Consider the following 24,921-nt stretch of genomic DNA (forward strand, 5'->3'; position numbering starts at 1 on the left):
TGTAAGGTTGTAAAATGTGCAAGCAAGTTTTGATTGAAATAAATTCAACTTTGTCTCCTTTAAAAATCACTTGGTCAGGGTTCTGGATTGAACACGTTCTTGTCCTCAGAGTTCTCCAGTTTACTTCCACAACCCAAAAACAACTGCAGGCAGATTGGATATTCTATGCCTGTTAAATTAAATGCCTGTAGGTGTAAATGAGTGTGTGAATGCGAGTGTAGACGTGGTGCCCTGCGATGAACTGATGTGTGAGATCTAGGGTATATTCCTGCCTTATTCCCAGTGTTCCTGGGATAGGCTTCTTCACTGCACCCCTGACCAGGATGAAAGGGTTAATGACTGAATAAATGAATAAATGAATGAAATATGGTAGTGACTACAACCTTTTTGTGTTTTGACTTGATGATGATCAAAACTTGACAACTGTATCTAGTGAATATTACCTTAAAGTAATGAATTGGCATTTGGTTTGATTCTTTAGGACCTTTGGCATTTTTATTTTTTTTTGCATTATTATTTACACAAATAAGTCACAATCCATAGATTCTGAAGAAAAGCCCATGGTCTCTTTTTCAATCAAAGCATGCTGTGAGGGGATAGGAGATAGGCAAGCTACTGCGCTGAAGAATTACTATTCAGCAGCAAAACATTTGCTGCCCTTCTGGCAAGGTCAGGGGATCAGGGTCCCCTGCTAAATGTCCAGAGCTCCTTTTGCTCTCCTAGCATACTGTAGAAGCCCTGAGGGGGAATAACACTCTGCCTCCCCCTCATGGCCTGACAGCAGCTCAGATCTCTGAATTTGCTCAGGGCTCTCCCTGTCTCTAATCAGCCTGACAGCTCTGAGTGTGAGTCTTGAGCTCCACAGCCACACCAAACAGGTCTTGAGTGAACAACTAGACTTTTGGTATGCTCATGAAGTATCCCCTAAAATTTGTGCTTAATTGACTGAGAATTCTCAACTGAATTCTGATTTCCCGTGTTATCTGAAGTTTTCAAGAATGTCCATGCTTCGATTTATTTTTGAATTTATTCTATGCTGCTAGTGAATGTATCATATGAGCATAAATAAAACAAATGTCTTACAACCTACATGCATTTCCTCACACTTTGTCCTTCATTCATAAAATCGAGTACTGCTTTTGGCTAAAGCAGGAATGTTACACAGGCTTTCTATAATACACTACAAATAATACCATATCTCTTTCTCAGCTGGCTATTCAAACTGGGAATCACAACACAGTATTTCAGCATGTCTGTTTATGGATTATTTAATGAACTCTGCCTCTCACCCTCACTCTATGGGTCTGTGTGTGTATAAGTGACTAATTTGCAGTACTATTGATCAGTGTTAGACAGTTGTAGTGCAGCTGGGCATATCTAAACAAGCAATAGCAAACAGAAGGAAAATTATTAAAGAAGACACAGTTTAAGGTGTAGTACGGAAGTATATTTCACAGCTGGACTACCCACAAAGAGATAAAGCTGTGGGTACTGCTTTGGCATAATTATCTTTAATGTGCACCCATAGACTGTTACTGGCTTATCATCAAAGCATCCTATATCTTTACTGTTTTAACATGCCCTTGTCTCGCATTATTTTATCAATCCAAGTAAACCCTTGGAGGGCCATTTGGCTGAGAAGATATTGCAAATTGCTGTTACAATTTTCTCTGCAAAAACAAGAATAAATAAATAAATAAATAAATAAATAAATGTTAATTGGGCCATAACCCAACCAATACAATTCTTTGTACTTAAAAAAAGATATTGCATGTCCTACATGGAAATGATTTTATACACTCAACTGTTTAATCCATACATGACAGCTTATGCTATTGTTACCTTGTTTTGCTAGGTAGTACAGCACTGTATGTAGGTTAAAAGACTCTGGTGCCCTTATCACTAAGGAAATTGTGGCTGAAAGGTGCACTACCCACAATAAAACCCTCCCATGTGCTGCAAGTAGATGCTTCATGTGGCCTAGATGATACTCACCTTTGAGTCATGATAAAGCAAACAAGGCCATATTGAACACAGTAATCAAATAAGGTCTATGTCTCATTTAGTGTTCGCTCTAGTCCTCTGGAATAATGCTATTGGTGCCATCTAGTGGACTACTATTATTTATCCCTAATGCTAGTCAAGATAAAGGATAAATCCTAAAAGTGCAACAACCAACTCTTGCCGATTTGCTCAGAAATATTTCTTTATTTTCAAAAGTCCGAAATATATTAACTTTAAAACAAGTAAATATGCATTTATAATTCAAATAAAACAATACTTGTACATTGAAGTATGAAAACAACTGCTATTTGTATGCTTGAATACAGGTTTGACTTATTTAACATGTAAAAACAAACATCATCCCTGAAATACAAGTACCATTAACTACTATTAATCCATGTCAACATATCGTGTAACATCTGGAATTCATGCTATGTAGTTCAGAGACAAAACTACTGTGAGCACTTGTTGTTTTACAATGTCATCATTGTAAAGGCTAAGCTAATATGCTCCAGCTGTCCTGGGTACACTATGATGTTTTGTAGCACTGTGTCAGTGGCTTTCTTTAGGGACACTGAATTTGCGCCTCTTTGGAGCAGCAGGCAAAGGGTCTTGACTAAGTGGAAACTGAAACTGAGAAACCTACAAAGAGAACAGCGTACATATATTTTAGATGCTACAATTTTGAGCTACAGTTAACAGTTGTGATCATATTGGCACCAAATGGTAAGAGTAATAATGAAGACAAAAACAAGTAGAGTTTTTAGATTGAGATATTTTTAGACTGTAGACTTCTCACTTCTCTTTCCCAATACTGCTTATGCATTATGTGTATGTCTGCAGTTTTCCATAACAGGGCTGTGTTTACAGGAGTTTTTAAGCTTACCGGTTTCTTTGCTGTGGATGAAGGCACAGTACCACCTTTATTGCACTATAATCCCAAAATAAACAAACAAATGACATCAATATGTAAGATAACCTTCAGCCTTATGAAAATGGTAGTATGAAATGTTCTATAATAAAAAATAATTATTATTATTGTTTAGATCACAGCATGGTTGAATGTTTGACTCTGACTTTTCAGAACATGTGCATTATTTTTGTACAACAGCATGGCTCGGACAGTATTTCTGGCTGTAACATGAACGACAGGTTAATATTAACGTGCTTGTTCTAATATGTTATTGTTTCTATAGTAACATTGTAACAGCTCATACACAGGGACTTGTATGGCAGATCACATGATCAAAGATCAATAATAAACCTATTTTAAACATGTGTTCTTTAACAAAGTAAAATTTTTAATAATTGATGTTGTGATGTTTTTTGTTAGGCGACAGTTATTTAACATTTACAGAATTCTTGGTTGAGAGAGAGAGAGAAAGAGAGAGTGGCTGCTATGTGAGTGTTTACCGAACTTTAATGTAGGTGAGAACAGGAACTAACTTTGCTTCTCGGATGTGCCACAACATCAAGTCTCTAACTGTAAACCATTAAAATGCGTGATGTGGTATTCATCAATAAATGAAACATTGTAACTGTTGGCAAATCACTGTGTTATAAGTGGAATAACACACTCCAGACTATGCTGTTACATGTAAATACGGCACTTTACACCCCCTGGCCTGCATTATTTTCGTATAACAGCACAGTTTGTCGTGTGTTATACCTTGCATGAAAAAAGATATAGAGATATCTCTCTTATTACTGAGGAGTTGAAGACTCGGCCGCTCCTTGTTTTCCTCGTAGTCACATCTAGATCAGCTGTCTTCTTTACAAGACTGTCTGCCTGTATAACATAAACAGACTTAAATCTATCGCAGGTTCCATTAAGAAGCCTAAGGCTATAACAAGTTGCAAATATATTAATTGTATTTTTAAATAAAATGCATCATTCACTTTTACAGTCTACATGAATTCCAGTAGATCATTGAATTATATTTTTATAGTAGAATGTTTCTTTTTTGTTTTTTTACAGGTGTTCGTCTTCCCAGTTCTTTGTTCAGTCTTACATAACTGCTACAGTGCCAACAGTTTCAAACTGTTTCAATCAATGCAAACTAAAACACAACAGCAAGCAGTCTACTGCAAGCAGTCTACTACTGCAACAGCAAGCAGTCTAATTGTTAAGATAGTCTTAACAATTTGGAGAATTGCTGCTGTTCTTCTTCCTTCTGCCTGTTGTGGGACTATGACTACAGAGTTAATTATTTGTAGTGCAAGTTAATGCACACTAGCAGTCAAAAGTTTGAATACACAAGACTGAATATACTTTATATTTTTGACTGCCATTGCATTGTGATAAAGCAAAATAAAAAGTGAAATTAATAACCATACACATTTATTTCTGAATAAAGGTTTTAATAATTAGGGTTTTTTTTCTTAAAATAAAGTCTCCTCAAACAAATTATCATTTATAACTTAGGAAAAGAAGCCAACAGATGCTCAACCTCTTTGAGAACTTGAAGCTCTATCAAGAAGCTGGTGGAGATGATGCGAAGAGTTTGAAAATGCTTCATAAGGAATACTGTTAAAAATTTCCTGTTAAGAGTATAAAACAAGCTCTGGTTTGTTTAACACCTTTCTTGGTCACTGCATAATTCAATTTGTCATATTTCATTGTGTCATTGTCTTTTTAAATTATTGTTATTATTATTGTTATTGTTATTATTATTATAAAACATTAGAATATATGAAAGATTATGAAAACCCATTTATAAGCTGTTCTGTCCAAACTTTTGACTGGTAGAATACATTGGCATCAACAGCCTGTTGCTGTGTTTAAATTGGATTATTCTGTCACTGAAAAAGCACTGGCTTTGAGAATTAATCCAGGTTCAGTTTTCTAATATATTCAATATTCTTGAAAGATTTACCATGAATTGTGAATTCTCCAGCATCTCCTCTTTGCTCAGATCTATCAGTGCCAAAACAGAAAGTATGTGAAATAGTAAAATTTTACAACATTATATTTGTTTTGTTTATTTTAATACTAGTGTTAATAAAGGTGGCATCAAGATTATGATAAATGCACTGTACAAATCTGTATAACAAACTAAAAAGAAATAATTAAATTATAAACTGATGATTGTCTCAAACCATCTGAGAAAGCTTACCCGAGTTCTCAATGCCAGCGTCAGTAACTATGTTTTCTTTGGTTACAAACTCCTATTTACAGAAAAACAGACAATGAATGCAACTCAGACTGCTTCAACTGAAATTTACATGAATGCAGAATTGAAATCGCAATCTGAGTACTATATTTAAAAAGACGTTCTTACCTGCTTTGACACACAAACCATTTCTTCATTTATTTTCAAAGTCCATCTATCTCGGGCACATACCGGCTCATCATCATCTACCTGCAAACATAGACAGACAACCAATTTCAATTTAATTTTAATCATAATTAGCCAGCCATTAATGTAACCATATTACCTTGGACTGAACTAGAGAGTTCAGTTGTCTAATTAGGCAAGTAACAAACATTACATTAATTAAATTATGAAATGTACAGAATTTTTTAAATATATATATATATATATATATATATATATATATATATATATATATATATATATATATATATATATACACACACACACACATACACAGAGAGTATCTCACAAAAGTGAGTACACCCCTCACATTTTCGTAAATATTTGATTATATCTTTTCATGTGACAACAATGAAGAAATGACACTTTGCTACAATGTAAAGTAGTGAGTGTACAGCTTGTGTAACAGTGTAAATTTGCTGTCCCCTCAAAATAACTCAACACACAGCCATTAATGTCTAAACCGCTGGCAACAAAAGTGAGTACAAAAAGTGAAAATGTCCAAATTGGGCCCAATTAGCCATTTTCCCTCCCCGGCGTCATGTGACTTGTTAGTGTTACAAGGTCTCAGGTGTGAATGGGGAGCAGGTGTGTTAAATTTGGTGTCATTGCTCTCACACTCCCTCATACTGGTCACTGGAAGTTCAACATGGCACCTCATGGCAAAGAACTCTCTGAGGATCTGAAAAAAACTAATTGTTCTAATTGTTGCTCTACATAAAGATGGTCTAGGCTATAAGAAGATTGCCAAAACCCTGACACTGAGCTGCAGCACGCTGGCCAAGACCATACAGTGGTTTAACAGGACAGGTTCCACTCAGAACAGGCCTCGCCATGGTTGACCAAAGAAGTTGAGTGACGTGCTCAGCGTCATATCCAGAGGTTGTGTTTGGGAAATAGAAGTATGAATGCTGCCAGCATTGCTGCAGAGGTTGAAGGGGGAGGGGGGAGGGGGGAGGGGGGTGAGCCTGTCAGTGCTCAGATCATATGCCACACACTGCATCAAACTGGTCTGCGTGGCTGTCGTCCCAGAAGGAAGCCTCTTCTAAAGATGATGGACAAGAAATCCCGCAAACAGTTTGCTGAAGACAAGCGGACTAAGGACATGGATTACTGGAACCATGTCCTGTGGTCTGATGAGACCGAGATACACTTATTTGGTTCTGATGGTGTAAAGCATGTGACGGCAACCAGGTGAAGAATACAAAGACAAGTGTGTCTTGCCTACAGTCAAGCATGGTGGTGGGAGTGTCATGGTCTGGGGCTGCATGAGTGCTGCCAGCACTGGGGAGCTACAGTTCATTGAGGGAACCATGAATGCCAACATGTACTGTGACATACTGAAGCAGAGCATGATGTACTCACTTTTGTGAGATATATATATATATATACACACACACACACACACACACACACACTGAATTAAAATCTACATTTAACTACGTCTCCATAAAGTTCAAATAGCACCTTTTCCAGTCTCTCTCTCTCAGTGGTGATATCCACTTTTAGGGTGTGGAAAGGCGTAACAACTTCTCCCATGGTCAGATTCACCGGCTCTTTCTGAAAGACCAGCATGCTGTTTTCTCCTTCTTTAAAGCCTGGTGGCTGGTAGTCATATGGAGTCACTGCCAAGCATGTAAACAGATACAACACACAAAAAAGTGCTGTGGAAATCTCACTCACACTTATGAAAATTTGTCACTTAGAAGTCAAAGTCACTGAGATCACATTTTTCCCCATTCTGATCTGAACATGAGCCGAAGCTCTTGACCTCTATGTGCAAGATTTTAAGCATCGTGCTGCATGAATGTGCTGCATATTTGAGCAGGTGTACAAGCTGTGATTTACCATCATCGTAGTAGGAGAGCTTCATGTTGAGGCACACACTATCAGGGAGTGGGCCAAGGTTCTGCATCAGCGTGTACAGTTTACGCACCAACAGAATACTCGCTTTCTTTATGTCACTACAGTCCATCTTAGTCACATTCTTCTGGCTTTTGCTAACAATTTTAGACACAACATTTTCAAGTAAGATCATCACTTTTTTCAAAGGTCATGGGCTCTATTTTCAAAAAGAAGGTTCAGGTTTTACAGTGCTGGCATGTGTGAGAATTTTTGTGCTTAGCATTTCTGTGACCATCATAGCAGATGGCAATCTGGTGAAAAGATGTGTGGTGAGAATGAATACATCATCAAAGGGTCGTTAGTCTCTCATCCCCTTTAGAAAAAAGTGTGCACCATGGCTCAGAACGGTGACATATCTCAATGATAAAATTATATTTTACACAGAATTTTGTTTTCATAGTAAAAATAACAGCCTGGACAACAGAACTAGTGCCTTTTTCTCTTCACTGCATTGATTGTGCCATATTCAGTGCAACATTCTTAGGCACATGCAAAGAAATGCTATAGCGCAAAGATGCCTTCAGAAATAATGGAATTAAACATTTCTACATAAAACAAACTTATATAAGGAGCAAGAAACAGTAATAAACTTAACAAAGTCAATATTTGGTGTGAAAACCCAAAATTAGCAGTAAACTTCATGCAGTAATGGATCTTTAAAGGGTCATCAGTGTACAATTATTCTATTTAAAATGCATTTCTGTGGACTGTAGCCAGTAAACATGGACATAAGTGGTTTTCTTTGGATGGATGGAGTTTAACTATAAATAGCATGGCTGTGACTTTACAAGAGTTTTGCCAGCATGTCAGCCTGTCTAGATGTTATTTTTGGAACTCCTGTACACCCATTTTTAAGTATCAGCTGTGCCAAATTGGACACTAACCTCTGGTTTTCTCCCACCTCCTGAAAACATACTTGCAAACAGACAGGTTATGGTTATGGTAGACTGGTTATGATATGTATGTGCGTGCGTGTGTTGCCTTGTGATGGACCAGCTTCCTATTCAGAAAATGCAAGATCTAGCATCACACAGGGTTTTCACTTTACCCTAACCCTAACCCAGGGTTTTCTCTTTGTGTCAGGGAAAGACTACACAAATTAGAGCCCCCATGTGTTAATAACATTGTTATACTGTTTTTCCCTGTGTTCTGATCAACATTCAAAAGTAGCACATTTCTAAATGATCACCTTTCAAAATCCAGCCGAGGCCCCTTTTCAGTGTACTGAATTCTGAACTGGTAGCATTCTGTTACTTTCTACAACAAAGAACATGGTTAATAAAAACAAGGTAAAATATTAAAGGAGATGGAAACCATCAGCTAGAACTCAGCCTTACTTATGTCTTGTTACCAGTGGTATAAATGTCACTTTGCCTGATTACTACTGCCAAATTACTTTCAATAATAAATAAATAAATAAATAGGATTACCTACCTCAGGGTGTTCTGGATCAGAGTACATCTAGGAAAGCATAAGCAATGCATTGTAATCAGAATTAAACAACACCTAGAACATCACTTTAGTTAAACGTTACATTTATTTGAACAATTATTCTGCTTTAAATACTCACGGATAATAAAATAATGCGGAGCTGTTGGAAATAAACATCATTAAGTGGAATTGTAATATTTTTAAAGTTCAATGTTGTGCACAAATTTTCCTGAGAAAAGTTTTCAGTCCTTCTTTGGATGAAGCTGACTTACGTATCTCTTCTGAAGGGCATCAAAGCATCCCTGCAACCTGCACATATGATAGTGTGTGTGAGTGAATCAGGAAATAACCACTGGCATTTTCCAACAGAAATGTGTTTCAGTACACACTATTATTAAAAAAAAAAAAGATAATTTGCATTGCTAGAGCATGTTAACATTGTGAGAGCATTTATTTAGTGAACAACTGCAGGTGCTGGTGTGTCTAAATACTGACCACTGTACAATCTGACTAGCACCAGGGCAGGTCCGCTCCTCTCGAAGAATCATCACTTTCTGTTCTGGGGGAGGTGGAGGTGTAAAAACATGAAGGTCATAATTCATGGTTATGATACAGATTAAAAACATTGTATCATCAAAGGTGCCAGTGCTGCTAATGAGAAAATCCAGTATGGTCAGTATCGGATCTGCAAAATCTCTGTTCTAGTTACTGTTTATGGCAAATGTATGCAATTCAAATTTTGCAGAATGATATTTAATAGCCCAATGTTTCAATGTATTTCTCTTACCCTCAACATATTTACTCCCATATGCTTTTTCTGGAAAAAGACCTCGAAGGTAAGTGATGCTGGAGACAGCAATCGCAAGTAATTTCTTAACAACCACCAGTGACTGCTGCTCTGTGGCAACTACACGAGGAAGCATTTGCGAAGACCCCTGAAAATAAAAAAAAACATATTTTGGGGAAGTCATGAGTAAACATTTAACTGGTTAATAAAACATAGTCTAGCGTAATCTTTACCTCATGAGTCCGCAAGCGTTGTTCGCAGGCCATGGCGATCAGAAGGATGATTGTGAATTCTTTGGTCTCTCTGGTTGCATCATAAAACAAAACAAAACAATCAAAATAAATGTATGGGCACGCCTTTTAGACACTTAGTGGTAGTAGTGTACGCACTGTAAAACCTTGACATGAGGGCTTTTCAAACAGTAACCAAGAAAAACAAAAATAAACAAACAATGTGTTATCCATTAATAAAGTGACTCTTCTATAACTATAACTCAGTGGTTGTGAGCAAAAATGAGCTCTATTAATCAAATTTAATCAGATATTATAAAGAGACGGTTTGAAATAGGTATCGTTACACATATCACAGTGTGGCACTTTATGCTTAATAAAATGATTTAATTTTGCTGCAGAACTGTATAGTAGCTGGAATTCAGTCTTAAGATAAATTTCTAAAATAGAGTATGTATACTATGTAATATTTAAAATACATAAAATAATTTAAAAGTAGTATTTATTCAAACCAGCTCCAGATTAGTGAGCCGGAATACACTTATACAATAAAAAAAAATGACGGGATTGTACTACTGAGTTTTATAATAATTTACACCCAAAATCATCCATCCATCCATTTTCTGCCTGCAGTGTATCCCAGGGAACTCGGGGCACAAGGCAGGGACACATTGGACGGGGTGAAAACCCATCTAAGAGCACAATCGCACACACATTTGCACACTACGGGCAATTTGGAAATGTCAATGAGCCATGTCTTTGGACTGTGGGAGGAAACCGGAGTACTCAGAGGAAACCCCTGAAGTACCCAGCACACACAGGGATTCAAACCTTCAACCCCAGAGGTGCGAAGCAAACATGCTAACCACTATAGAAGAGAATGCAAAATAGCAGCATTTTCACTAGTGGTCTCATGCTTTTGGACCCCACTGTACATTGTATATATATACACACTCACTGAGCACATTATTAGGAAATCAAATTAATTCAGCGATCAAGTTTAATCCACTGTAAAATGCCTATTTTAAATTGCTAGTGTGTATCTAATCAGTACACACCAGTTTAATAAGATATATTGGGTTTGGTTCTTTTAATGTCAAAGAACTTTAAAATGTTAAATAACCATAATGATTAATTTGTCTGGGATAGCAAATCTCCAATGGCAATTAAATAAATGATAAATAAATGATAATGAGTCTTTATTGATCACATATACATATGCACAGTGAAATTCTTTTCTTTGCATACTAGTATACTCAATTCTGTATTTCTTATTGTGAGCATAGTCTGAAAGACAACGATAATATGTGCTAGTGTGATGACAATTGAAAATGGCTATTTTGGACTAATCTTGACCTCAGGTTGAATACAGGGTGGCCAGGTGGCACTGCTGTGAGGCAGTGATGCAGAGTTCAATCCTGAGCTTTAGTTACTGTCTGTGTTGGGTTCTCATTGCTTTACTCCGGATTCTCCAGTTTCCTCCTACTGCCTAAACATAAACATAAGTACACTAGCTGCACTAAATTGCCTCTAGGTGGGATTAAGCGTGTGAATGATTGTGTATATGATGCTTTGAAATAAACAGGTGTCCCATATGGGGTAAATTCTCCCACCTTGCACCCAGCATTACCAGGATTGGCTCACAATCCAATGTGGTCCTCTCCAGGATAAAGCGTTTATTGAACATGAATTAATAAAGGATCTTATTGAGTGCTATTAAAAGCAGCAATGAAATCATATAATTTGTATTGTGAGCAGTTTGGCAGACTCTAAATTCAATATAACCATTTCGTTTTTCTACTTTATATATACTTAGACATACTGTGAACTTATTTTTATGGCTCACTAATTTGAAGTCATTGTTTCATACAACGTGAAAATTGTTTTCGTTTTGTTGAAGTTCGTTAAATAAATATCTTTAGCTGCTTTTCCATTAAAATTACCCGGATCAATTAGTCCCAGGAACTTTTTTCACGGGAACATTTGGTTTCTCCAGACCTTTGTTGTCTGTGTTTCCATCGCGGTCTGAAGTACTGTGAAGATTAGGCAAATTAGCCTGGTGACGTTAGTCCGCTGGTCTGAGCCGCTCCTATGTTTGTAATCCTTAATTTTCTTGTAGTCCTGTTTTAATTTCTTGAGTTTCTCTCTGCACTATTGTCCTGGGTGAACAATGCCCAGCTCGCTTAACTCACTTGATATCGCTTAACTATACTTTTACATTGTGGGTTGCCGTTTCCAGTTCCTGCTGCATTTCATGCACAGCATAAATACAAATTGAGGCCTGAGCCTCGGCATCGGTCCATCAGTTATCTTTTTTAAGAAACTCAATTGTGTCATATAAATGACACGGATATATGACACGAAAATCACACGCGAAACAGGAGTTGTTTATTTGAATATGGACATAGGACAGAAATAAGATGTGTGAGCTGTTTGCTCGATGATTTGTGCTGAAGAAACCCCAAAAAGGAAAAAAACTAAGAAAGTGGGTGAAAGAATGGATTAGCACACGCGGCCAGCAAGGATTTTGCGTGTTTGTACAGGTTCTCCCCTTTATGCTTCTGCTTATATTTTGTGGGTTTCCCTTCATCACAGTGACCTCACCCCATGCCTTGCTCTCTCATTGGCTGTAGCTCATCAACGTAATCCCTGCCTGTGATGACACTTTTCACACCACAGGATGTGGAGTCGCCTGACAGCTCCAGACATTTACCGTATCTGTCTGGTGTTGGCAATGCCTCGGCGATGTGTTGTTGAGTACTTCACACTTAACAATCAACTGCTGATTGGTGAGCACCAATTGTGGCTGATTTGCCTCCAATCAAAGGGTTTTTGACGACGAGCTTAAAATCTTGTAGTGTGAGCTAGGCTTTACTGTACACACCGCAAAAGACTTTTAAAAATGGTGGTTAAAAAAATGCTGTGCACTCAACCAATCAGCATTTCAGCGCCCAAGTCCCACCCACCAAAGTTCTTGAATTTTTAAAAAGTACCACGAGTAGAGACTTGCCGAGGGGGAAATATTTTAACCGGTACTTAATTTAGACCCTGGTCCCTTTGGTGGAAACACACCGAGTACCTCCAAAAGTCCCTAGTTCCTGTGGAAAGTTCCTGCAGTGGAAACGCGGAATTGGTTTCAGTGTGCGGCGCTACTACCGCGGAGTGTCTAAAAGCCGTGCCACTCAATTTTGCGCGCGGGTAAATTGACCGTGTTATGAGGAAAGGGGGCTAGGTTAACATCATGCTGTGACACCAGGTGAAGAACGTTAGCCATCATTAGCCTTACCTCAACTTAGTCATAGATAGTGTAACTAGGTGTCACTGTTTAGCTAAAAGGATATGATTCAAGTCTACTAGGATCCTTTTCACTTGATTATGTCAAATTGTGTGAAAATTACTGTTAGATTGATTGGTATAATTTAGCGTTATCCAGGTAAACTTAGCAAAAGGAACGCTACAAAAAGGAACCACGTCCATTTGCATGAAACGCAGTTTAAATAACTTCATACACCTAAATTCACCTTACTAATAAATATCAATGTTAGGATTACTAGTGTTTTGCTATTTTTTTGCAGATTCCAACAAAACTCAAAGCACCTTAGTAATACAGACTTACCACAGATCTATGAAGCTTCTTAAATAACTTAGTGACGCGCGAAACGATTCTTTTTAGTGATTCGATTCATCATTTAGTTCAGGAAAATGATTCGAATCTTTTATTAATTGATTCATTCATTCATCGGTTATTGCTTTTACATATTTTAACCAGCACCAGATGTAGATTCCTGTCTATTTAAGCTGTTAGAGTGGAGTCTCAAGACATTTAATCCCATTTCCCCCAGTTGCCTGAGTAAACTAATTTTACTGCTTTGGGCTGCATTATAACACAAACTACATTCCACTCCAAAATTTGTTTTGGAAACCTTAGTGAACATATAGAATTTAATATTTACATTTATTAGTTGTGACATATGGAAACTATAGTCCATTAGTTCAAGTTCATGTTCAAGTGGGTTTTATTGTCATTCCTCTATATAGCTTGTATACATTGGAACAAAATGACATTTCTCCAGGACCATTAAATACCCAGGACAGTGCATGTTGACTATACAGAACAACAGAACAGTGTTGTGTGGGAAAACTATTGCAATAATTGTCTGAAAACAATTATATGTTGTAGCAGCAATATTAAGTTGCAAGCAATAAAGATTCTCATAAATAATAAAATAAAAAATATCACTATAATAATAATAATAATAATAATAATAATAATAATAATAATAATAATAATAATAATAAAATATTAAAATGTCCAAGAGTCATACTGGGTTAGGGCTTTGACTAGCCCAGGTGAACGTTGGGAGGCAGCAGGGAGTTGAGTATTCTGACTGCCTCAGGGAAGAAACTGCTCTGCAGAATCTGATGGTGGTGTTGGCACAGATGCTCCAGTACATTCTGCCAGATGGCAGGAGGATGAAAAGTTCATAAGAGGGGTGGGAGGTGTCTTCTACAATGCCGTTGGCTTTGTTGATGCAGCAAATGTTGTGAGAAGCATCTCAGATGGTGGGTAGAGAGACACACCAGTCAACCAATTACACCCAACTGTTTAGAATTATGTAAAACCATAATGTTTTTATGTACAATACTATGTAAACAAACTATAGGGAACATAAATTTAGTCAATGAACAGGTTCAGCAGTTACCTGTTTGTGATACAATAAAACACACATACAATACATTTAACTGATGAACAGTGAAAAAGGTGGAAATAAAACATAGGTTTAATTTAAGTAAATTTTGTGCCTATTTCTTGCTATCACAAGAAAACAGGACATTCTGAGTGAAATCCCAATCATCATCATTATGTACAGTGATACTTTAATCTATCTGATAATATCAACCCTGGCACCTTCCAAGATGGCTTTTGTTAAGGCCTCTGGCCATGACCCTATGAACACATGTTGCATCCTAGACATATACATATTTATCCTAGAATAAATACACATTTATTAATTTGTCTTTTATCCAACTAAACTGAACAGATGAGCATTAATGGCATTGCTCAAGGACTCAAGACTGGCAGCTTGTCAGTACCATGATTATAACTTTCCAAGCAGTAGTCCAAAGCACCAACCATTAAGCCACCACTGTCCCTAAACATGTGCAATTGTATAAGCATATTGAATTGCACTCAATCAGAAACACCCCCAAAATCAATATATTTAATAATGTAAACATATGAATCACTAAAGAGAGCGAGAGAAAGAGACTCTGGAATTTAACCATCAGTTCTAATCTTAAATGTAATCAGTTCATCTGCTGGTTCAATGAAAATTCCACATATATCCTGCAAACATTCAACCAATGAGATATTGCAGTATTGAGAATCTTGGACAGATGCATGCACAGATGGAAAAATGGATATCTTGAATAAAGTCAAATGTATCTAGTACTTCCTGTTAAAGATTACAATATATTGCTATAAGGTTACTGATGAGACTGACATTCCAACAAACGTGTAACAAATTTTTTAAAAAAATTATATTTCCTTCTTTCATGTACTGTTTTATATACTGCTTATTCTGTCTATATGCTGGGGTTTTTTTGTTTATTTTTTTTGCTGTTGCAAGTATATGCTTTCAAATGTTATTTTGGCTATTTTATATTAAGATACAAAAGTGAAGAGAAGGAAAGAGATCAGCGCTATCTTCAGGCAAGCATGGCAGAGATTCAAGCAAAATTTTTACATGTGGCCAGCAGTGCAAAAAAGGTTTAACCTCTTTAAACCTCTTCTCTACTTTTCTTTTTCATTCTTTCTTTTTATGAGACCCTTCCCCCTTTTTTGTTCTGTTTTTGATTCCACTCCAAAATCCCAGAAGGCACATTTGAAGGCAAACTCTGTCCTGAAACATAACTATAAAGGTACAGTGCATTGAATAAAAAAAAATTATTATTGAGTCAAAAATTGAATATTCTATAAAAACATTATATGGCCCACAGTATTTGGAGTAAGAAAGTGGGAAAGAGACTGGTATTATAATACAAGTGTAAAATTGATGCAGGACTGATGGAGCGTTGGCTTTTTTATCTTGCTGAACAGGTTAGCCATTTATTTGTTCTCTAATTTCATGGGAAGCTAGAGAATGTTAGTCAGTTGATAGCACATTTATCATTGTTGTGGAGTTCATGTTGCAACCCAGTTCAAATGTTGTTGAACTAGAGAACTCATGATAGTTAGCTAGTGACTTGCTGTGAGTTTCTCCATATTTGTGTATGTCAAACTTGGCTATATTAGGTAAGAGTGAGTGATTCGAGATGGATCCTCTCAATCCTGTGATGTGGGTTTTAGCCAGTGTGCTAAAACTATCCAGCTAATGCTCATGGCAATCCTTTTTGATGGGCTGAATAACAAAATATATACATAATAGATAACAACATGCACAGGCCAATTGTTATGTTGTTTTTACATTATACTTTAGCTAGGTAGCTTGTGTTAATGGGTTATCTGTATCTAACTGCCCTGTGGATGGACAGTGCCTTAGGGAAAGCACAGGGCACAAGGTGGCTTAGTGGTTAGCATGTTTGCCTCACACCCCCAGGGGCTGGGGTTCGATTCCTGCTGGGGCCGTGTGTGTGTGGAGTTTGCAGGTTTCCTCCCAGTCAGTAGCAGGCTGATTGGTGTGTCTAAAGTGTCCATAGTGTATGTGATTGTGTGATTGTGCCCTGCGATGGACTGGCACCCTGTCCGGGGTGTACCCTGCCTTGTGCCCGATGCTTCCTGGATAGGCTCCAGGTGCCTCGCGACCCTGAAGAAGGAGTAAGCCGTAGAATATGGATAATTGGTGGGGCATACCCCAGCATGTCAGGAAGCTGGGGTCAGAGTGCAGGGTCAGCCATGATACAGCACACCTGGAGCAGAGAGGGTTAAGGGCCTTGCTCAAGGTGGCAGCTTGGCAGTGCTGGGGCTTTAACCCCCGACTTTCTGATCAGTAACCCAGAGCCTTAACTGCCAAGCCACCCCTGCCCCCTAAACTATTTTCACACAAGTCCTAAAAGTAGACAAAGAGAACCCAGTTAAATAAATGAGACAAAATATTATACTTGGTCATTTATTTATTGAGGAAATTATCTAATATTACATATCTGTGAGTGGCAAAAGTATGTGAACCTTTGCTTTCAGTATCTTTCAGTATAACCTTGTGAGCAATAACTGCAACTAAACATTTCCGTAACTGTTGATCAGTCCTGCACATCGGCTTGGAGGAATTTAAGACCATTCCTCAGTACAGAATAACTTAAACTCTGGGATGTTGGTGGGTTTTATCACATGAACTGCTTGTTTCAGGTCCTTCCACAACATTTCTATTGGATTAAGGTCAGAACTTTGACCTGGCCATTCCAAAACATTAATTTTATTGAATGACTTATGTGCTTATGGTCGTTGTCTTGCTGCATGACCCAATTTCTCTTGAGATTCAGATCACAGATAGAAACACAAACAGTGTAGTAAAGGGCAAACATTTATAGCAAAATGCATACATTTTTCCAGTGTATTAGCTACAAGGTAACTTTATGGCTATTAACTAAAGCATGTTCTTGTTTGTCTAATTTTGAATAACCTCAGTATTTCAAATTCATAAATACATTGAGACTTATATTATTACTTATATCTAAAATGTTGTGGCTATCAGTGTTTGTATTGTTAAAAATGTAGATTGTACAGGGAATTATAAAGTTCCTCTATAGAAGATATGCAGAATGTATGGTGCATAGGGGGCCATGGCAACCAGGGGCCCCTAAGAATAACTCCTGGGAAAAAAAGTGGAAACACAAAAACTGATAAAATCCAATTTGTCAAATAAAATTAATGAATATTATTTACCATGTAAATAGGGCAAGTTTGAAATACAGGGTGTGACATTGTCTTGAAATACTTCTACTAATCCTATATAAAAATTAACTGTTTGAGATTGACAACAAAAAAAGTGATGATTGTGAAATTCAAACAAACAAAGCTAGTCAAGTGAAAAAAAAGTTAGCAAAGAACTAAGAAAAATATGGAGCATAAAATTGTAAATTGACAACATGTGCAGGATTGCCAGGTCCAGCAACAACAACAACAAAAAAGAACAAAACAAACAAACAGCAAAAAAACAAACAAACTCCAGCCCAATGTTTGCATAAAAATCATCAGAAGCTGAACTAGCTTGAAATCTGAATCAGCACTGAGCATTTTCATTCATTTATTCATTCATTCATCCATCAACAGGTCAGGGTCGCATAAATCCAGAGCCTATCCTGGCAGGAGAATTCAGCTCAAATGGGACTCCAGTCTATTGCAGGGCACCATTCATTCTCATTCTCATTCTCTCTCATTCTCTCTCATTCTCTCTCTCTCTCTCTCTCTCTCTCTCTCTCTCTCAGACACACACATATATTCAGATTCACACAGCAAACATGCCACCCACTTTGTTCCTCTTCTCTCTCAACTGTAGCCTACTGTATATGTGTACGTGTTGGTACCGGGTATTTAACATTCCATTAGTATGAACCTATTCCCACACAATGTTGTGTTTTAATATGAAAACTGTTTTTTTTTATGAATGTTGGCCTTCAGTGAACACACACTCTAGTTTCTCTCACACAATATGACATAAATTGTACTGGTATAATAAAAATTTTTTAAAAGGAAATTCATTTATATTTTGTGAGGGTGATTTTTGTTTTATTCTAAGTATATATAATCTAAGTAAGTAGTTCATTAAGTATAGGATGGTTACCAGTTACCAGCTAGAGCTGGATTTAGCTCGAACTGGTCAATCAGTTCTCAAAAAACATAGCTTGAACAAATAAGGTGGTCACCAGTTTAACTGGTCAACTGGACTTTCCAGCAGGGTAATAGTCGATGGTGAATTTGCATTATTACCCCTGTACTCTTCTCCTTGTTTTGAGTTGCGCGGTAACAGTTACCACCGTTTGTGTAATAGCCGCGCATGTAGTTTTCTGAGACGTTTGCTTGGGTGCTCTGGCGAAAGGCTGCTCGGTTACCCGCAGTCAGTACAGCGTGGGCGGGCGAATCTTTCTGGACACGCTACAGTTTTCCCTTGCAAGCATCCTGATTCCCGTTTTCTTTAGAAGTTGGCCAGCAATGTCAGATAACCAGGATACCGAGACGTTATCGGGAGAGTGCGGTGAGACACAGGTGGGCGTTTAGGAGGCTAGTCAGCTAGCCATGTTTTTACAAGCTAGCACTGATTAGGCTAAGCTGTTGTGTCTATTAGCAAGCAGCGGGCTATAGCTAGCTAGGTACGTCAGCTATCCTGGACGATACACCTTGAAACTGTGTGACTCGTGTGGTTATCAATCTGTACGGGTTAAGGGTCTTCGAAAACGTATCTTGTATGAGTTTACTGAGGTAAACCAAGCTAAGGTTCATGAGTTGAGCGTGAACAGGGCTGCTGCAGTGCGAGTTTCCGCTGTAGTCAGACAGCACCTTGCAAATCACTGAGACAAGAGCTCTGCCAAAATTGGCCTTCAGTCTATAGCAGGACCTAAATGTATGATCAGCCCAGTGAATATGTATGTATGTATGTCCGTCCGTCCTGGTTCTCAGTAGGTTTGGTTTATTCACAGCAGGACAGTAGGGGAGGTCATGCACCTGATCATGGCTATAGGGTTGGGCTGCTTTAACTTTGCAGTATTCCTCCAGTGTGTATTTCAGCTGAGCTATTTGCATTGATGTCTGGTCCGTTTTGCATCATGATTTCCCCATTATGCAGGCATGTGTACAAACGCTGTGACCGCACAACATAAAACACACACATAAAGATGACTGGGTTATGTTGTTTCATGTAAAAACATAGACTAGCTGGTGCCCAGTATGGATGGAAGAGAAAAAACGTCTTTAGTGTTTATATTCTGAGATATAATCTCATCTTTTAGCTTGGTCTGAGCAGCTTGGCCTGTGTATTGGTCAAACCAAGCTGGATTTTTGCTGAAAGAAAACAGTTTCTGAATTGCTACATATTAGTCAGGGTTTTATGAAAAGAACACAGCTTTGAGGCAATTTAGATCATCTCAACTTTTATTGATCAGTTTAATCAGTAATAAGCAAGCTGATAAAGATAGTCAACCAGTTAGACTCGCGCCTGTGTTTTGGTAGCTGGTTAGACCGAAGATGTGGTCTAACATATTCTAATTGTATTGAAGTCTGAAACAAAGTCTATTTAAGTTTAAACTTAACCATAGTCATCAATCTCTATGAATAGCTATAATGTAAATTCACAATGTAATAGGTTTGTAATGTAATGTGTCGGGAAGTTCTGCTATAGTACTACTCATGTAAGTGTTTTGTCCAATAGAGGGCAGCAAATGAAAGCCAGAATGACGACAACAACAACAGAAAAAAACAACACATCATTATTACAAAATGAAAAAGCTTTGCTACGTAGATTAAATTTGAAGCATTGTTCAACCACTGTATCTTACAAATACAGCCCATATGAAAAGTAACCCATATTTCAAGCAACCAATGTCAGGCTGAGCGAGCTAATACAATGCAGGAAGGTTAAATGGAAATGAGTATTTGTTTAGCTTGAATTGTAGACAGCTGGTAGGCGGGAAGGTAGGGTTAGTTTTTCTGGCAGTCCTCTATACCAGTAAACATTCAGTCACGAATGTTCGAGGTTGAAAATAGCTGCATGCATGCTCTATTGTGCATTTCACTTTTTGTAGCATTTATATGAGTTATGCATGTTCATGCTGAATTCATCTTGAACGAAGGTTACTTTATTGTTTCTGTCTTTGTGCATGCAATGTAAAAGTCTCTCAGTAAATCCACTCGCAAGCACACCGCATCAGCCTACATGTTCTGTGTTTTCTACAGTTTCAGTGACTCATAAATTCTTGGCAGGGTGTAGTAGATCATTCCAGATACTGTCACTGGGGTGGATGTCTGAGCTGTACCTGTTCGTCTGAGGCGTTGTCTTCTTAGATTAGTGTCTAAACCATACATTAATCTTTCTTATATAAAGACAATTAAAAACAATGCCTTGCAGGAGTTTGATTCCATAAGTAATGTCAGTAAAATAATATATGTATATATCTAATCTGCAAACCACAGGTTTCTAAAGACATCGTTTCTTGTTTTGTTGTTGAAAAAGATTGTTTCGGTCATGTTTAGGGTCAGTTACAAAGTCACCTTGGTAGACTTCTTTTTGTTCTAGACATGGTGCTGTACTTTGGACATTGACTTGACTATATGCATGTGTTCAGTGTATTTTCCAGCTACACCTAGTTGCTGTTATGTTGAAATGCAACATGTACGGTCTTGATCCAAATTCCTGTGTCTATCAGGTTCTTCAGGTTTTATGCTAATACAGTTCTGTCTGTTTATTAAGGATTCCTTAACAGCAGTAATAATAATCTTAAGTTTAAATGAGCTGCTACATATTTCTAACATGAATTTAGAGTAGAACTTTGTCTTCTCTGCATTTCATGACACTGGAAGAGTGCATTCCCAGTCTTGCAACACATGAGTAGGTGTTTATGTGCTTCTTAAATCAGTTGCTAGAAGCATAAAGGATCTGGCAGACTAATCTGGGGAATTTATGTAAGTTATAAGGCTTGAGCATATGGTCATAAAATAAAAGGCATTATGGTCTCGTAATGATTGTCGTGGTATTGTAATGAGGACTAATACAAATAATTACACCCTTAAGAGGAAGTATCAGTTTCCAGAATGGGTGTGATTTCACGTTGCATGGGATTATGTTCCTTCAATTGAGAGCACACGTGTATACAAACACGTGTATGTTCTTTTTTTGTTGTTGTTGAACTCTTGGTCTTACATTCGTGCCACACATTCTGCACATAATGTTTGGGGTTTTTTTGTGCAGGAATCTCAGGACCCTAATTCAAATCCTGTGAGAACAGAGGAGGCCAAACTAAAAGCAAAGTATCCTAATTTGGGCCAGAAGCCAGGAGGATCAGACTTTTTGATGAAAAGACTTCAGAAAGGAGTAGGTGGCTGTATGGTGTTAAACATATAATTTGGCATGTTGCCTTCCTTTGGGACTTATAGTGTGGATTCACACCTGGTAAAACTGGTAATTGCATTCATTTTTCTTCTTCTTCTTCTTTTTTTTCAGCAAAAGTACTTTGATTCAGGTGATTACAACATGGCCAAGGCAAAGATGAAGAATAAGCAACTACCAGCAGCAACTGGTCCAGAAAAGAGTATCGTGACCGGTGATCACATTCCAACTCCGCAGGACTTGCCACAAAGAAAGTCCTCCTTAGTCACAAGCAAACTGGTTGGCTAATCACTACCTCAGATCCTGAGCGACCCCTTCCCAAATTTTCTCTCCTCAACTTCAGAGCTCCATTGGGGTTGTGCACTATTTGCTTCATATATTGGGTTACAAGTTGTTGTTTTTTTTAAACTCTATCCCCTCTCAACAGCTCTAGCCTGATCCACCACACTGTCTCACAAACATCTGGCTCAGGAGCAGTCGGTTTAGTGAAGGGCCAGTTAAGGTGACGGGCAATTTTAATGCACTTTATGATCTATACACCTTCTACAGGAATGAGATCAAACTCTTTGTTTGAAATTATGGAGGCCACAGACAGTTTGATCCCTCATCAAATACTAATCATATTTACAGGTTCATAGAGATGATAATCTTTGTTCTTTGGCATTAGCAGCATAAGATTGTTTTCTAAAGCATATAGACATATTACTTCGCTACTTTGGTGCAAAATGCATGTTAATCACACTTGTAATTTCTCATCTCAGTCTGATCAAATGTTTGCTTTTTTAATTCGATTGACTAAACTCGGTACTCATCAGTAGGCTTGCGTTAGAATGTGAATAGACCAAAATGTTGTATTCATGTGCCGCGATAATCAAAAGTGCTTCAACTAAGGACCTGACTCAGCACAGAACATTGTGTTCAGGACACCTGATTTGACATGGTTTAGTAAAACCATGCAGCCTTGTACTGAGTAATTATACGGAATAGCTCAGGCTCATAATTGTTAAGGTAATAAATGTAAGTGAACATAGATTCCTTTTCTTCACCTGTATGATACACATCAGGAGTTACCAAGGTACAATCATTCAGTCTGTTATGTTACTGTTTGTGAAGCAGGGACATTAAGAGGATAGACAGGCAGATGGAAAAGCACATTACATGTGATAATATACATTTTAATAATTTGATTAAATAAGTGTGTTCAGGTAATAATTATTTATCATAAAGTTCATTTTCCTGGTGTTGACATGTCTGCCTTCCTAATCAAGGATGGCTAGCTTTTGATCTATAGGATAATTCTGTTTAGGCCTTGATGATATTAATCTTAGTTTGTAATGACGTCTGTACTAAATACACCTGATTCAGAAAGCTACAATGTTAAGACTCCCTTAACACTAGAAGTTCAGATCCCATTTAAATTAATTCACATGTACAAACCATGGACAGAGGTGATGCAAGTCTGTCAGTAACCTAGGAGATAATCAGACTTGGCTGAAAACTATTCAGGGACTTTAACTGCATAATCATATTCATAACTGCATATTGAGCGGAACACTTTAAAAATGTCATGCATCCCGCACTCATACGAGTGACCGTGACTGTGTTTGATGCAAGAGTTATGATGATAATATGGTGATTTGAGAAAATTTGCAGGCAAAATTGAAAAGTATGCATTTTGAGCATGATTACGTTTGAATGTTGTTCGGGTGTTTGTTGTGAATAATGTATTATGTACAGTGTTGTACCATAACCTCTTTTAGCTGATCTCAAATTGTAAATAGAAAGCACATTTATTTTAATATTTGTATTTGCTTTCATTTCCCCATATCTTCATTTTTCTTATCTCCACTCTACAGGTTTTCTTTTAACATAACCATCAAGTTGTTTGTTAAACATCTTCCTTTGCAACATTTTCTTCTCATACATACATACATAAGTGTATATTTTTTCTCATTACAAAACTGTTAAGAATTCAGTTCATTAGAAAACACACTGGGTTACTGTTAAGGCATATGCAGTTGTATAAAGGTGTAGATGAGGAAACCTTCCCAAGTTGTGTATATTTGTATAATAATGACACAAGTATCTTTATTCTAATATTTTGTCAGGTATTTAGTTGGAATTATATAAGAGATAGCCAGGAAAGACTCTTTAGAAAATACTGCTTTAGAAACAAGAAGGTCTATGGGGCTGGTTATTGTGATCCATGCAAATATTTCATTTTGCATTGAAAGGTCAACTCACCACAGCTTTAATATGAACTACCCCATACACTGCTTGATCATTTTGGAGTTCCAAAACCTAATGTTTACTGTGTGTATCTGTGTACTCAGTGCTGTACATGCACAGACAGACATGCATGCACCTTACCTTTATGTATTTATGATTTAAGAAGACTACTGTGGACTTGGCAGAAATGATAAATAGGCATGGGAAAGAAACTGGTTTTGAACATTATCCTAGACTGTAATGTTCTGACATGTCAAGTTCTGAAAAATGGAAAAAGCTTAAGATTGTTGTCTGGAATAAAGTTTTACATTGACATTTTGTGGATATTTCATTTAAACATGCTTAGTGCTATATTGGAAAGAGTTTGAGTAGTTCTTACAAAACAATTTCAGGATTCAGAGATCTACAGAATAAAGTGGCAAAAAATGAACACTCATTAGAAGTAACTACATTCATTGTCTATTGCAATAAAAGTTAAACTTCGAGCAAATGTTAAAGACTTTAGTATTAACCTATTTGGCTAGTCTTCTGATTCTCATAAGGTTTGTAACATAAAACATTTCCAGCAGTGATGATAACTCATGCATTTCTGAAGATTGAGCATGCTCCTCAGTTTGCTTGTGATCATGCACAGTAGATTTATTTATGATTTGTTTAGTGGGTATGATCATAAACCAGGAAGTAGATATAACTGCAACAACATGAGAAAGGCCAGCATGTTGTGGCTGTTTGTCTGGTTTATGCATTGAACGTTGCGCGCGCGCGCACACACACACACGTGTTTCCTGAGCTTGACCCTGGAGTAAGAATGCACTGCATGCTTCATTGTTTTCTCTGCACTAACACACCTTTTCTTGTGAAGCGTGAGAAGAGAGTTGCAGGTTGCAGATCACGGCTCGTATGTATGTGAATGCTCACAGGTCACTAGGGGGCGCTACAGCCGGTCAAAGGGTGGCGACTGC

At 37.5% G+C, this 24,921-nt stretch overlaps 3 protein-coding genes across 5 annotated transcripts in view; 1 reads left to right on the forward strand and 2 right to left on the reverse strand.

Moving 5' to 3' along the window:
• The window catches only part of LOC108272706 (protein S100-A1), a 143,211-nt gene extending 134,879 nt beyond the window's left edge, over positions 1-8,332 (reverse strand). Inside the window, exon 1 of the mRNA XM_017481353.3 lies at positions 8,329-8,332. The gene's annotated coding sequence lies outside the window, so the exon portion shown is untranslated. The remainder of the gene's footprint in view (positions 1-8,328) is intronic.
• hormad1 (HORMA domain containing 1) lies at positions 2,195-13,375 on the reverse strand. 3 transcript variants are annotated; one of them, XM_017456163.3, is made up of 16 exons: positions 13,312-13,375; positions 9,699-9,768; positions 9,466-9,613; positions 9,174-9,237; positions 8,951-8,987; positions 8,818-8,838; positions 8,682-8,708; positions 8,437-8,504; positions 7,191-7,342; positions 6,810-6,967; positions 5,286-5,366; positions 5,121-5,172; positions 4,881-4,921; positions 3,713-3,793; positions 2,891-2,935; positions 2,195-2,646 (listed from the first exon to the last, which is right to left on the reverse strand). In XM_017456163.3, the coding sequence occupies exons 2-16, from the start codon at positions 9,729-9,731 to the stop codon at positions 2,557-2,559; spliced, it is 1,098 nt and encodes a 365-aa protein (XP_017311652.1). In that variant the 5' UTR covers positions 9,732-9,768; positions 13,312-13,375; the 3' UTR covers positions 2,195-2,556. The 3 variants fall into 3 exon arrangements, with proteins under 3 accessions (XP_017311652.1, XP_047012377.1, XP_047012385.1); XM_047156421.2 differs by having other exon boundaries at positions 3,674-3,793; XM_047156429.2 differs by lacking the exons at positions 2,195-2,646; positions 2,891-2,935; positions 3,713-3,793 and adding an exon at positions 4,400-4,545.
• Positions 13,376-18,688: 5,313 nt separating this feature from the next.
• ensab (endosulfine alpha b) lies at positions 18,689-24,274 on the forward strand. Its single transcript, XM_017472885.2, has 3 exons — positions 18,689-18,897; positions 21,593-21,715; positions 21,845-24,274. Exons 1-3 carry the CDS (start codon positions 18,844-18,846, stop codon positions 22,016-22,018), a joined length of 351 nt encoding a protein of 116 aa, XP_017328374.1. The 5' UTR covers positions 18,689-18,843; the 3' UTR covers positions 22,019-24,274.
• The last annotated feature ends 647 nt before the right edge of the window (positions 24,275-24,921 follow it).

Source organism: Ictalurus punctatus, chromosome 1, assembly GCF_001660625.3.
Source record: "Ictalurus punctatus breed USDA103 chromosome 1, Coco_2.0, whole genome shotgun sequence".
NCBI classification, from domain to species: Eukaryota; Metazoa; Chordata; class Actinopteri; order Siluriformes; family Ictaluridae; genus Ictalurus; species Ictalurus punctatus.

Excerpts from the sequence above, each read along its gene's own strand:
- hormad1 (XM_047156421.2), bottom strand. The coding sequence starts at position 9,731 with ATGGCCTGCGAACAACGCTTGCGGACTCATGAG. Across the intron at positions 9,614-9,698 it reads AACGCTTGCGGACTCATGAG|GGGTCTTCGCAAATGCTTCC; the intron begins GTAAAGATTACG and ends TTTTATTTTCAG. Across the intron at positions 5,367-6,809 it reads AGAGAGAGAGACTGGAAAAG|GTAGATGATGATGAGCCGGT; the intron begins GTGCTATTTGAA and ends CTATGTTTGCAG.
- ensab (XM_017472885.2), top strand. The coding sequence starts at position 18,844 with ATGTCAGATAACCAGGATACCGAGACGTTATCGGGAGAGTGCGGTGAG. Across the intron at positions 18,898-21,592 it reads GAGAGTGCGGTGAGACACAG|GAATCTCAGGACCCTAATTC; the intron begins GTGGGCGTTTAG and ends TTTTTTGTGCAG. Across the intron at positions 21,716-21,844 it reads TGAAAAGACTTCAGAAAGGA|CAAAAGTACTTTGATTCAGG; the intron begins GTAGGTGGCTGT and ends CTTTTTTTTCAG.